The following is a 14,275-nucleotide window of genomic DNA, read 5'->3' as shown; positions in this document are numbered from 1 at the left end:
AGTTAGGTAGCACTGGTTTTATTTGTCCAGGTGCTGCAACAAACCTTACAATAAAGTTCACAGAGTTGCTCCATAATCCAGCAGCCCAGTCTGCAGAATACAATTTTGACAACTCTGCAAACAAAGGATATGTTTATAATTTTGTATTTCATTCAAATCATCTAAATATTTTCTAAAGTAGTGTGGTTCAGATTACTTGAATATGAGCCTAATTTCTGATCAGGAGGAAGAGGGCATGGTGGGTGGCATGACACAAATGGCTGCCAAGCAGCAGACAGTAGCAGAGCACTGTTTGAGACAAAAAAAACAACAAAAAAACAAAAGTGAGGATTTTATTAACGTGAGGACATTTCCCATCTTTGTTTGTCCCACAAAAGTGGCTTTTTTTTGAGTCACTGAGACATTTGCAATCACCAACAAAAATGTGTTTTTTGTTTCTTTTTTAAAGAGGGGTCGGGACGTTTCCGGTACTGTTGGAGCGACAAAAGCAGTTATGTTTTGATGTGATTTTGTGTTTTTAATGAGACATTGGGATATCTACGGACACATTTGTTGTGAGAAAAACTGGTATACCAGGATGAGGACATTTGCAGCTGAAATTTGTGATAAAAGTTGTTTTTTTTATTGACCTGTCAGGACATTTCAGCTGTGTTTGCAGCAACAAAGCAGGGTGGTTTTTAGCAAGAGCAGAGACATTTACAACTGGATTTGTAGCGACAAAATCCTGTATTTTTAAATGAAAGGTGAAGACATTTCTGGCCATGCCAGTAGCTACAAACGTGGGTTTGTTTTAACGAGAGAAGTGTAAACCAGTGTTGTCACAACATAAAATTGAATATTATAATGTAAACAAATTCAAAGTGTCAACAAACAAATTCAAAGTGTCTACTACACACGAAACTTAAAAATGTAACACATCTGTGGTTTGCAGAAACATACAATGCCAACATTGAGTCTTAAGGTTTGGTTTTCTGGACTTTTTGTGAACAGAAAAAGAGCTGTTGCAGTGGATTTTTTCAGTGCTGCCAAAAGCAAATTAAATTCCATTCTGTTTTGGGGCAGAAAATCCAGAGATACATATCTCAAAACCGAGGCAAATCAGACTATCTGCACGACAACATACTCCAGGGATGAGTGAGAAAATATGGAATTTTCTTTGCGTCATTTGCGTAAGCAACCGTTTATTTTGACAGAAGCGCGAGGCTGAGGAATGAGTAAAAGTGGAGCTGCCAGTCAAAAGGCATGAACCTGATATTCTCACATGGGTGGAGTCTTTTGGTTTCTTTAATCTTGACAAGATGATGTTGGCTTTCGTCTCACTGAGTTCAAGGTCAAATGTCGCAGATGACAGAGATGTCTGAGTGTATGCAGGAATGTTCACGTCCACGGGGATTTGCACCGTTTAAATTTGCACCGTGCAGCAGTTGGCCAGTCTCACATTGTAGATGACAACATTTAACCCAATATATCTATGCCCACGGTATGTTATGGCTTTATGGTTGTGGCATATTATGACAGCAGTGGGACTGTTCTGCAGTAATGCTCAGTGGCCTTGAGGAAATATTTTCCTTGTAGGGTGTGGAAGGGGACAGGACAGGGTAGGAATTCACATGGGACTCAATCTTGTGATGAAAGAAGGGCGTGAGTGGATGGGAAATAAACAAGTCGCACTGTCACATACAGTGGATGGTGACAGAAAATGAATTAAAAATACGTATGTGAACACGATGATGGATGGCGTGTCGACTCTGGACTGACACGGCCCTCATGAACATGTCCCCGTGCCGCTCAGAAAAGACAGCTGGTGGATGTTTTCGCTGCCCCACCCAAACTGTGAAAGACAAAACAGTGCGAAATGATGTCATTACTACTGCTTATGCAAACCAGCTGTGTGACCGTATGGGATTTAAATCTGTGTGTGTTAGAGAACAGACGCATGTATGTGCGTGCACATGTGGTTAAGAAAACCTACGCTGCTCTTTCTACTCACTCACTTCAATAAATGAGGCTGAAAACATGACAATTCTTGAAAAGTTATTCATTTTTCTCTTTTATTTTTTCCATGTTTAATCCAATTTAAACTGCAGGGTGCTAGTAAAATGAGTCACATTGGAATGTTAGCAATGAAAAGATACAAAATGCCGTGAAAGGAGAAATCAATGCGAGACGTCGCGTTTATATGTCAGAATATGTTTCTTTTGTTCAAATTTGACCACAAACATTGTAATTTCTTTGGTTTTTGATCTCAGGCAAGTCGGTGAAAAAAAAAACACTTATTTCTTTGTGTTATATGACCCGGATCAAATTGTATAAAGGTGCCACAGAAGTAAATATTTTAGTACATATGATATGAAATGAAATTCTTTGGCACATAAAACAAGTGTTGGTACATAAAATAAAAACAAGACAAAAAAAAACATACTATACACAATGCACAACAGAATACTGACTGAAGAAGAGCATATACAGTATATTGAAAAGAGAGTAACACTGACGAATGGATGGGCAGAGCTGACAGTGAGAGGCTCTGCGTTCACGGCCTTATAAGTGTTGGTCAAACCGTCAGTCTCGTGATTTAGCCACCCTAAAAAGGCCTGTTGGCTCTGTGATTGATTTCACTACAGTTGGCAGCGACAGATTGAAGAACTCCTCGTAGCTTCCCCTCTTCAAGAAATTGATTAAAACTTCAATACTTACAAAATATTGTACACTTTTCACGGCTAATGTCACATGCACTTTCAGACCATAAACTGTATATAAAGATAGCCGACGCGTCTCCATTTACCCCCACTGTACAAAAATGAAGCCAAAATATCCCAGATACGGTCGCTGCCATCTCATCGCTTTGCTCCAGTTTCCAGGTTTAAAGATGTGTCTCCTCGAAACACGGTTTTCTCTCGTTTGGTGGTTGTGTACCCAATAGGCACTGCTGATTTTTAAAGAAAAAAACGTAATATTTTTTGGTCCATTTTAGAGAAAATATTTTGGTCTTTTTTTTCAGCGATGTTTAAAGAAAACATTTTTAAAAATTTTCTTTAAAAAACTTTGTTATTATAAAAGTTTGTCAAACAGATTTCCACAACTTTTCTAGGGTATATTCAGTTTTCCAAAACTTTTACAGGCCTGGAAATTGCAAATTCCATGACTTTTACAAGTTTTTCAGGACCATAAGAACCCTGTATAAATTAAAACCCTTTGAATCGAACTAAATGAAACCCCAGTGCGCCTGCGTCACCCGATAGGGTGATCAATGCGCCGCCTATTCTGTTTAAATAAATGTTTTGCCACGTTTTGTCGAGGGTGAACACAGCCCTGGTAACATCATTTGGATCGAGAGTCTGCACATTAACGATCTCAAGTTCTTTCCCGAACAGTGCAACAAATCGCAAACGCATTGACTGGCTCACACATCTGTCAATCATCAATTCTCTGTTTTATAATATCAAAACACTAATTTAAACCAAACAGAAAACACTTGAACAAATATCATTGTGATAAGAACTACCTAAAATGACAGAAAGCATCTTTGATAAAAACGTGTTCAACGAGTACAAGATTTTCGTCCTGATCAGTAACATGGAGGGTGCAGGGTATATGACTCATAATGCAGCCAGCCACCAGGGGGCGATCCACATGTTTTGGCTTCACTTTTGGGAAGCTGTCATGTTGCCCATCTTTATATAAAGTCGATGGTTCAGACTCAACATTCACTCTCGTATTTGATCAAAAACCTACCACTTGTCGTCAACCACGCGTACATACAGTAAGCCAGGGAAGACGCATGTATGGATATACACACAGTCCATGCACAGTACAGATACAAGTTAACACACACATGCAGGAAAGCAGCACACACATTCACGCACCGGTCAGTAACTCAATCAGACAAACAAGATCAGAGCCCAACGGATTTTCTCTCTGAGTTTGTAAACAGATTTCAAGGCAGTGTAATTTATTTCCTCTCCGTCTGTTATGGCTTTACTATAAACGATCAATTTCATTTATGCGCTTGTGTTGTATTTACTAGTGGAGGGTTTGTGGGATGACATGCAGAGACCCTACTCTGTGACTCCAGAGGCTGCAGTCATCATGGGAACCAGTGCTGACGTACGCTAAAATACACTCTCTTCCCACCCAGAACTGCCCATCTCCTGTCTCCAGCCCGACTGCCGTCAACAACCCAGGGACCGAGCCTTCGTCGTCATCATTCATCACCGCCACCGTCGTCATCGTCAGACTAGTTTTCCTGATGTTTATTGAGGCATGTTGCCAGAAAGGGAGGCAAGGGGACCATAACAAGAGGAGCGTTGATGTAGGAAATTGTTCTAGTCCCTGATGTCCACTTTGCTGTGGACTCTCTGGTTGGGCAGGAGTGGATTCAGAAAGGGGGGTGAGTTTGCATAGGCGTGTGTGTGTGTTTTTGTGTGTATGTGTGTGTGTGTTTGCGGGGGTAGTTCCTGGGCTGCAATTATTTGTAGACTATTTCACAGCTCGGTGTCTGCCGTCTTGGTGGTGGAGGTGCCGTTGGTTGGAGGAGGAGGCTGGGTCTTGTCGGCCTCCAGGGACTCTCCGTTTACGCTAGGTTTCTCCGGGGTTTCCGGAGGGGGGTTGAGGGGGGCCACAGATACGAGAGTGTTCCCCTGGTTCTCCTGATCTACTGGATAGGCCTCCTCAGCCTAAAAAATACAGCGCAGGATGTTAGGATGCTTATTTTATTATATCAATGTAAAGCATGCTTGGATATGTGTATAAAATGGACAATTCAAACCAAAAATCAAAAGTACACATTTTTCCTCGAACCTGTAGAGTCAGTTAACAATCTAGATTGTTTTGGTGTGACTTGCCAAGAGTTGGACATATCTGTCGTAGAGATGTCTGCCTTCTCTTCAAAATAATGGAACTAGATGGCACTCGGCTTGTGGTGCTCAAGGTGCCAAAAAAATTACATTTGAAAAACTCAATAGCAATGACTCTTTCCATAACTTCATAGAAAGAAAATAGTTCCCACATGAAGCTGCTCACAACAAGGTCTGTGGATTATCTTGAGTAACCGGGTCATGATTGCTGGAGAGAGATGTTTCTGTTGAGTTTTTCAAATGTATTCTTTTGGCGTTTTGAATGACACAAACCAATGCCATCTGAATCTATTATATTGGAGAGAATACAGACATCTCTAAGGCCGATATCTCCAAGACTCGGCAACTCACACCAGAACAATCGAGATCGATTGAAGGCACTACAGGTACGAGGAGAAATATGTTATGGATTTTAGAGTAAACTGTTCCTTTAAAATCAACATCACTAACAGAGCAGTCGCAATGGAGACTCCTCTCTTCCCTATAAGAACAGACTGACATCGCCCCTGTGATATACAGGTTCCCTGGATAAAATATTTGGAGGTTTTTAAAAATGAAGCATTTGATTTGATGATCAGACACATTTTTGTCGCTGCTGTCGTGCACATGAAGACACACGTTTATACACAGATGCATCCATAAACTCCCTTCTACTACTTCTCACAAACACACACAAACACATCCTCTAATGTGGTCTCCACCATGTGATATTGTGAGCGCTACAGAGAAACAGCTGCGTCTGGCTCGTAGATGAAACAGTGAGCTCTGCAGATGAATAAGGCAGCAGAGAGCAGGGCGTGGGTCTTTGGATAACGCACACTCACTCTTTCTCTGCGCATTTCCTGTGATAGCTGGCCAGCAACATTCCCTAATTAAAACGCTGGCAGCGATCGATTCCAAAGGAAGGAAACGGTGCTGTTTTGATTTCAGATGTAGTAAAACATGAACCATGCCTGAGAAAATCTATGCATGGTGTTACTGAATCTATAATGAGGGATGAGACTGCAGAAACCTGCAAAACACATGGCGAAAAATGGCATATATGATATATGATATATATGATAAAACACACCTACGGGTATTATGTAAGGGCACTCAAAACCGTGTTAAAAGTGTAATAACGGGAAATTAGCAGGTGAACAAATTAGAATAATTACAAACGTGATTAAACACACATTATGCGGGATCTGCTGTGGAAAAGGATAAATCTATGCAATGATTCTCAATTCATGGTCTCTGTGCTGAACAGTGCACCACTGAAAGGCAGCTCCTGTAGAGCCAGCACGAACACCTAAACCAGAAAATAAGTTAATGAGGTCCACAGTGGCAACATACAGTTCAGTATAATGTAGATCCATTCTTACCAGCCTCACTCCCTTGGCGTCAGGCCTGCGTTGGCATTTGAAGTAACCGATGGCGATTGCAAGGGCGGCGAGCAGACCGGTGACCAGTATCCCCACAAATACAGAGGAATCTGGTGATTTCGGGGCCACAACCTTTGTTGCACCCAGCTGCAAACAGGTTGAAGAAACAAAGTTGTGGTGATAAGTATGAATTTTAAACCAAAACAAATCATTCTGGAGACTGACAGAGTTTTCCCACAATGCAATACACAGAGGAAATGGAGGAGCTTCGTACTAAAACATTTCAATAAATTGGGGGTTGTGAATAAATTGCAGCTCTAGAGATGAGAAAAAAAGCCCTCATGTATGAAATTAGACACATTTTGCTTTTTCTTTGTGTGCTTTAATAGGCAGCAACCAGAGTGGCAGTGTGATGTTGCACATTACATGTATTTTATCAATTACTGTTATTAGAGAATGCTTTCCACTCAGCTTAATCTTGGCAAGATAGTGAAAACATCAATGAATCCAAACTGGTGGAAAAGATTTCTGCACACTTCTACCTGATTATGAACTGATAAAGCAGTATACTAATAGTATTTTGCACAGGTTCAAGGTTTCTTTATCAGTCGCCAAGGGGAAATTTGTAGTGCAGATGGGAAATACCATAATAAAACAAGACGTCGCAGCAATGCAAATTCAAAGGACATTAAAACAAAATAAATCATAACAAGTATCGTCTAATAATAATGGGATAGGCATGAGATAGGAGTTCATTTCAGCTGCAGGCTTTTCCACATCACATTCAAGCTGGTATCATCGTGTGCCTTCTTACCTTTTCTTTCAATTGTTCACTCTGGAGCGCTCCAGCCAAAGTAGCCAAGTTAGCTGCAAGAGCAAAACATATTGGAAATAAATCAGTACTTAATTAATCAGGTCTACAACACAAGAGCTGAATTAATACTGGTATTGAAAAAAACACTGGTTTTTGTCTTAGGCCACATCTGGACAAGAATGGCCTTTTAAAAACGGACAATTCTTTCCTTTGCAATTAAAAAAAAAAAAAAACGGTTTGTGCTTAAAGTTTGCTTAAAGTCTGTGTACAGTGATAGTTCAAATGTGTTTTGGGGCGTTGGATGGCTCAGTGGATAAAGCAGTCGCCTCATATACAGAGGCAATGTCTTTGCCACAGCAGCCGCAGGTTTGATTCCAGCTTGCGGCCCTTTGCTGCATGTCATCCCCTCTCTCATCCCCTTTCACACTAGCAATCTCCTGTCCTATCTTATAAAGGCAAAAATGCCAAAAAAGAAATCTTAAAAAACAAAAGTGTTCTGAGTTTGTCACATCACAGAAAGATGTGTTATTAAACGTACGGAAAAGAAGGTCTCAAAATCATGACAAAATGCACAGTATTCCCTGATCTGAAATGCTGGCAGCGTGTCCAGCAGAGGAGTGGAGGCCATTATGCTGATGATGCTTCTCATTTTTATACTGCTACATTGTCAGGGGTGGGGTTATACTGAGTATAGCTCCAGTGCATCATCGAGCTATGGTTTTAGGACCGCCCAAAAAAAATCTTAAAACAGGAATGTGGTGAAAAAACAGTCAACCGTCTAACTCCACAATTCAGAACTACATAGTGAAGGGTCTTTGTAACATGTTTTCAACAATCAGTTTCCAACATTCAGAATGTTTTTTGAAACAAAACTCTGAATTCACTTTACCCGGACTTTATACTTTAATGTATAAAACCTATAAATTTAACATATCTGTGGTTTGCAGAAATGTGAAATGCACAAATGTAAAAACAGTTTCTTTTGGCGACTGAGCTGCAATAGCACAAGAAAAAACTATAACCTTAAGTGTCACAAATAAATAAAACTGTGCATGTGCAAGTTATTATAAACAGATAAATGCCCTCAATACTCACCATCGTCACTGGCCACCTGCACCTCGTTATCATTTTGAAAGATTTTTAGATTACAGTTGTCCTTGGGGCACCAGTCTGCAGGGTTCGCCAGAATGATGCGTCTAGTTGCTTCCTGTTAAAAAAGGATTTCTATGTCAAAGAGAGATGTACAAAACATACTCATGCTAATTCACAATAGCTGTGTGAAAAACATAAGCAAAGTGCATGATATACTACAGTAAAGCAGTTAATCTTTCACTATGTATATTTTGGAAAACCTGAATTCCCTGATTGGGGCAAACTGAGCATGAACTCAACTAAAAACCTGCAAAAGCCTGAACAAGTTCCACAATTCAATGTAGACAGTGCATCTCTTTTGGGTGATCACTGGGGCCAAAAATTCAATATGTGTTCCTGAATTTTCCCCGCTGGCCATCAGCGCACGTTGGCCTTTGCCTGACTAATGGAGACAAACTGCAGTTGGATGGAAAACTTGCTGACCACACCTTCTTTTTTCCCACCTTAACCCCGAACTATGATATCACTACATTGCGCAACTTTAGGCTTTGCGATTTGGGAGCACTCTTCATTTTTGGTAACGCGATCCAGACATCTTTCAGTGTTCCCAGAAGACCACTGTGAGTGAACCCTGAATTCTCAGTTAGTTGGGAGTGGGCCCCGCAGCTGGATTCGGTTGTGACATCAAGATCTTTGAGGAAGGGAGGAAGAAACTCCGGAGGGATGAACGGCAAAAATCAAGGAATGGAAGCTTTTCTCTTATTCTCCATCTGTCGCCATCACATGTGACTCGCAGGAATCCTGCACTGTCTCATCACCTGCTCGACCTTACGTGGCCTCCTGCACCCGAGGCTGCAGATCAGACGAGTTACAGTTGATTTGCATTTAGATAAACACAAAGATATCACTTGATACTGAAATATGTGGCGAAGGAGAATGTGTGCTCTGTTATTTTGTCATATTAGACGCCTCCTTTTAAAGTGACTGATGATTTGGGAAGTTTTGAAAGAGAACTCTCTTATTTTCCACTACTTCAGAGCATTGTTGCTTTATTTGATTTGTTCCATTGATACAGGCTGTTCCTTTTATCAACTTCTTTCATACCATTCACTCGCTCCTGCCTGAAGAGAATCATGGGTTTTTTTTTTCCTACGTGCATTTTGAACTAATCATCAGCTGGCTAAGGCTCCTGGCTCTGCAGTCCATGTTTAGTTTCAGGTTGAGTTGGACAGATGAGCTCTGCAGATGTGGATGACACAGTAATGACCCACATAGAGGCTGACTTCAGTATGTGGACTGAGATCTAACCTGCTGCTTTGGCTCTGTGCACCTGGACTGGCATACTGTATAATATACCAATGTATTGTAGTTTCATGCATTTAATGTGCTTTGAAGCATTATTTAACTTTGCACACAGTTAGAAGCTAACAGTGTGAGTAAAAATTGTAATTATGTGCCAAGATGGCTCGAAATATGGTTTATGGTATTTTCTAAAGTTTCGAGTATTTTTCTTTTGACATAGATGTCTCATTCATCCCTGATGTGAAAAAAACTCCACCTCTAAGTGTATTAAAGGCTTTCTCCAATATGAAAAACCAACAAAATGAAGCCACACCCTTTCTATTCCTCCTTTTTTCTTAAGGACCCCAGAGCAAGAGAGGAAACATTACTCCTCCTCTTCATTTGTCTCCCGCCAGGAACACAAGTCTCAAGATTTACAATGCCTGAGGAATGTCTGAGAAAAGATCCGCCTTTATCAGAGCCATATTTCCAACTGTTGCTCTTTAAAACACATTAATTCTCTTCGTCTAAGTAATGTGTGACAAACGTATGGCCCGCTGGCCAGAACCAGCCTGCCAAAAGATCCAGTTAGGCCCTCGAAATGACTTTGCACACCTAATATTGGTGCACTTGTGAGGCCCAAGAGGTGCCAGGTTTCAGGAGCAAGTTAAACAGTGAGTACCCTACTACTTCAATAAATACTTCATATTTCATATTTAAAGATACTGAACATTGTGCAAATAAGGTGCACTGAGAGGCAAGGTTGGGGCAAAAGTAACATGTCATGAGAAGGTAACTTGGCTCGCTCCTCTTGTTTCGCTGCAGTCTTAAATGACGTGCCAAAATCTCAGCTGTTGGTTAATTTGACTCTGCCTGAGTTCGGCGAGGAGGAGAGGAGGGCCGCTGTTACAGGCTGAATGATAAAAAGCTGGTGGTGGACTGATACCATGAGAATATTGTAAGATCCAAATTAAACTCATACTCACACAGTCAGTTGTTGCCAGCTCAGCTTTGACGGCAGAGCCCTCAGGAATGTCCTTTTCTCCAACACACGTCACGTCAGGCTGCAGAGACAGCGAGCCACGTCACAGAGACATTTGAGGTCAGGAGGAGACACAACACTTTGCAAAACCACAACATCAAAACAATCTACCTTCAAAACAAAAGTGGTATATTTTACAGGAATATCACTGAAAAATTTGACAGCATAAAAATATTTTTATTTGACTGTCCAGATGATGTAAAGTAAAAAAAATACAGATGTTCTATCTGGACATGGCACTCACCACAATAAGGCGGGGGGCGTCTGTGACTATGTCGACAACGGGGGCATCAGTGGCGCCTGAGCTGCCTCCATCTGGGTTAATATCAAACACTTTGGTTATTAAGGTTGCTGAGGCTAGAACAGGTCCAGCAGAAGCCGCAGGTTGTCCACCGACACCAGGAGTGGGAGAGGCACCTGCATATCGGACGGTGGTGGCGCCTGGAGCTGCAGCGGAGACCGCAGCGACTGTTGCTAAAAACACAATCCAAGGACAGTTCTGTTACACACAGGCACATACTGGATGTGCCAACTGTCATGTCACTTTTGTACTGTGTAATAACTTCTCAAGAATCCCACAGAAATTGCCGGGGCCTCAGTGCTAATCTCAAGTCCCATTTCCCGTTTATCAAGGGTCCTACCTGAACTGTTGTCTCCAGCTGGAGCAGGTGCATCTGTCGGTGCATCAGTTTGACACATCACCTCACCTGCAAGGACAGGGGACAAAGAGAGAGACAGCAACTTTAGCACTTTGACTTCCATCTGATACATCAATGCTCTTTGACGGAGGACTGCAAGCTTTTGCCCCATTAGCAAATTGGCTTGATATCTTTTTTTTAAAAAATGTGAGTAGAAGGCAATTAGCAACTTAAAAAGAAATTGTTGAAAAAAAAAAAAAATTTAAAAAGTACAACAAACAAACATGAAATTACTGAAAAAGTGCTTTAAAAATATAAGTCTGTAATATAATTTTCTATATATTATGATTATGAATATAGTTTTCTGGTCATTTTTCCCAAGCTTAGTCTTAATAAATTTTCTAAAGATGCCATATTTTCAAAAGAAATGGCAACAATTTGCTCAGGGGTTTAAATATTTGTGAAAGGTGTCACAGAAGAACAAAAGACAAGATTCAAATAAAACCAAATGGCAATAACAAAAATGATGATAACCCATACTCAATGAATAGATTCAAATAAGCAACAAGAAACTGCATCTTACATGTTTGCAAAGGAGTAGGAGGAAGTATAAACTTATTATTTCCTACCCCTTCTCAGCTAATCAGTTAATTAATTCGTTAACTTTATCTCTAACATTTATACGTACACTTTCATATTTATACCCACATACCCTATTAGCTATTAGCAGTTCTTGTTTGCAATTTACTCATGTATGTACAGACTATCACTGGATTACTTTAAAGCTGAAGAAAATATAAAAACTAAAGATTTTCAGGCAAGATCTGGAGTTATAAAGAGCCTTTTTTTTCTAAGCAGATTTATGAATATTTGTTCAAGACTGACACCGAACATAATGACATCCTTGTGAAGTGCAGGTCACACTGACACCAAAAAACTGATATTAAAAATCTCTGCATCTTTTCTGTGTTCACATTTACTGAGTGATGGCTTTGATAAGTACAAATTTTGACTCAAATTGGTGCTACGAGTTTTAAAGTTCTGTAATTTCTCCCTGAGCTGTCGGAGCTTTCTGCTGTAGCTCTGAGTGGCGACCGTGTTAGTTTGGGAAAAACAAGCACGATAAACTACAACTAACTAAACTAACAGTTGTTTTAAGAACGCCGGTGTTGTGTCGAAATCTGCTCCCCCTTACCTTAACCTGTAGCCATCATTACCCTAACCCCAACCAATTATTTCTGCTGTGCCTAACCATAACCTGACCGAAGATCCTGAGCAGAGGGGGGGCTTTGAGAATAGAGTTTAGTATTTGAGGATCTGGTCACCATTGTGTCAATTTACTAGACTCAGCTTTGCCCATTCGAGCAGAATTACCGCCTCATGTGTCCTCAGCCACCCCCACAGTGTGAATACTTCTGTTGTAGTGATGCAGTTGTAGTGTAAAAGTTAAATATGGAGCTCCTGCATCTCTACATCATCATCACACTAAACTTGTGCAACTTGTTTTTATGTAAAGATGTATGGTATCTTAAAATAAAATTTCTTAAGCGCATGCTGAGGGGAATGTCTGTGTGAAAGAGGTCACGGCAGAGTGTTGGTTTGAACAGCTTGGCCTCGTGAACCAAACCTCATGCCCAACCCAAAGATGCCAAACCAATTTGGCACGTGTCCTCAGGGGCTCTACTAATTAGTAGTCACATATGGGCCCGTTCTCGCTGTCTGCAGCCTATGCAAATAAACAGCTCAGTGAAAAGGTCATGGCCTCCTGACTACTCGTCCGTCCTCTGGGATGGATCCTGTTTCTCTAATAATCTTGGGATTAGGTTGGGTGGTGCTAAAACCTTTTGACACAGGAAGGTTAAGAAAAGTGCGAAGGAATTTCCAAGTTCATGTGAGGGTTTTCTAGCTAAAAGAATTTATGGCATCCAAGTGTATAAACTTTTGGAGTCCAATATCAGATAACTATTAGGCTGATGAATATACTAAATAATTATAAATAAACAAATAACTTCAAACTCTCTTTTGAACTATGGTGGTTTATGACCAACTAGTTAATTTTAAAGGGCCAGTTCACCACAGAATCCAAAATACATATTTTACCTCTTACCTGTGGTGCTATTTATGAATCTAGTTTGTTTTGGTGTGAGCTGCTGAGTGTTGGAGAAATCAGCAGTAGAGATGTCTGCCTTCTCCAAGATAATAGAACTAGATGGCACTCTTCTTGTGGTGCTCAAAGTGCCCAAAAAAATACATTTGAAAAACTAAACAGCAATAGAGCCAATAGACCAAATCAGGGATTTAAGCTCCCAATCAAAAAGAGAGCAATAATTAAATAACAAAAATTACAGCATAGTAATCCAATTCATCCCGCACCATCATTTCTAAACACTTCCACCGCCGTGGATGGAAACCAATAAAGTGTGTAAACAGCTTAACATCTAACCAAAACTATGCTGCAATCAGAGGAAAAATATGATGTTTTTTGTGAGTAAGCGATCCTGTAAACATGTCTGGCTTTAACACACTTTGGAAAAGGTCCCAAGCTTCTTGTGGGAATGTTAACAACACAAATAAAAGGTAATGTTACATCACCTTTCACAGCTGGCAGATGGCCACCATGATAGTGTGTGTACAGCACTGCAGACCAGGCTCTGTTATATATGGTTCACTCCTGCAGTGAGTTTCATCTCGACAGCGGCGTCAACTGGCTGAACGTCGTCCAAAGCTGGTCACGTGATGCATTTTAACCGGTCTGAGTGAGCATGAATGTTTAACCGATGTTTAACTGTGCTATTACAGCCTTCAGCTAATTGCCTTCGGCTTGAGTTGCTATGTTTAATAGAGCAATGTGGGACAAACGTGTTTGGCTTCCACAGCATTGAATTAACCTCAGTTTATGCTTCAAGGGTATAAAGATGTTACTTGGACAAACAGTATCTGAGGAATGTTTTAAGGCACTTTGCCATATAAAAAGCAAAGTATTAAGAGTGGGTGGAAAAAGCACAACTGTGTTTAATTATGAATATTTTGACCTCCCCAGTGTCTTAGAAAGTATAAATCATTGTATTAAAGGTCCAGTGTGTAGAATTAAGGGAAATGTATTTGCAGAAATTGAATATTATATAAAAAAGTATGTCTTCTTAAGTGTAAAGTCACATGAAAATATAGATTTTTTTGTTTTCCTTAGC

The 14,275-nt window shown here is 40.4% G+C and overlaps 1 protein-coding gene across 1 annotated transcript in view; it reads right to left on the bottom strand.

Moving 5' to 3' along the window:
- Positions 1 to 2,029: 2,029 nt before the first annotated feature.
- Positions 2,030 to 14,275, bottom strand: part of si:dkey-261h17.1 — a 28,372-nt gene continuing 16,126 nt past the window's right edge. The window contains exons 2-8 of the mRNA XM_042492490.1: positions 11,091 to 11,156; positions 10,694 to 10,923; positions 10,394 to 10,471; positions 8,130 to 8,241; positions 7,035 to 7,087; positions 6,221 to 6,367; positions 2,030 to 4,676 (exon numbers count right to left, since the gene is read on the bottom strand). Of these exons, the coding sequence (XP_042348424.1) occupies positions 4,485 to 4,676; positions 6,221 to 6,367; positions 7,035 to 7,087; positions 8,130 to 8,241; positions 10,394 to 10,471; positions 10,694 to 10,923; positions 11,091 to 11,156 (878 nt within the window). The 3' untranslated portion in view covers positions 2,030 to 4,484. The remainder of the gene's footprint in view (positions 4,677 to 6,220; positions 6,368 to 7,034; positions 7,088 to 8,129; positions 8,242 to 10,393; positions 10,472 to 10,693; positions 10,924 to 11,090; positions 11,157 to 14,275) is intronic.

Source organism: Plectropomus leopardus, chromosome 8 (genome assembly GCF_008729295.1).
Source record: "Plectropomus leopardus isolate mb chromosome 8, YSFRI_Pleo_2.0, whole genome shotgun sequence".
Taxonomy (NCBI): Eukaryota; Metazoa; Chordata; class Actinopteri; order Perciformes; family Serranidae; genus Plectropomus; species Plectropomus leopardus.
Note: the sequence above shows the minus strand (reverse complement) of the source record. Positions and strands in the feature narration are given on the sequence as shown.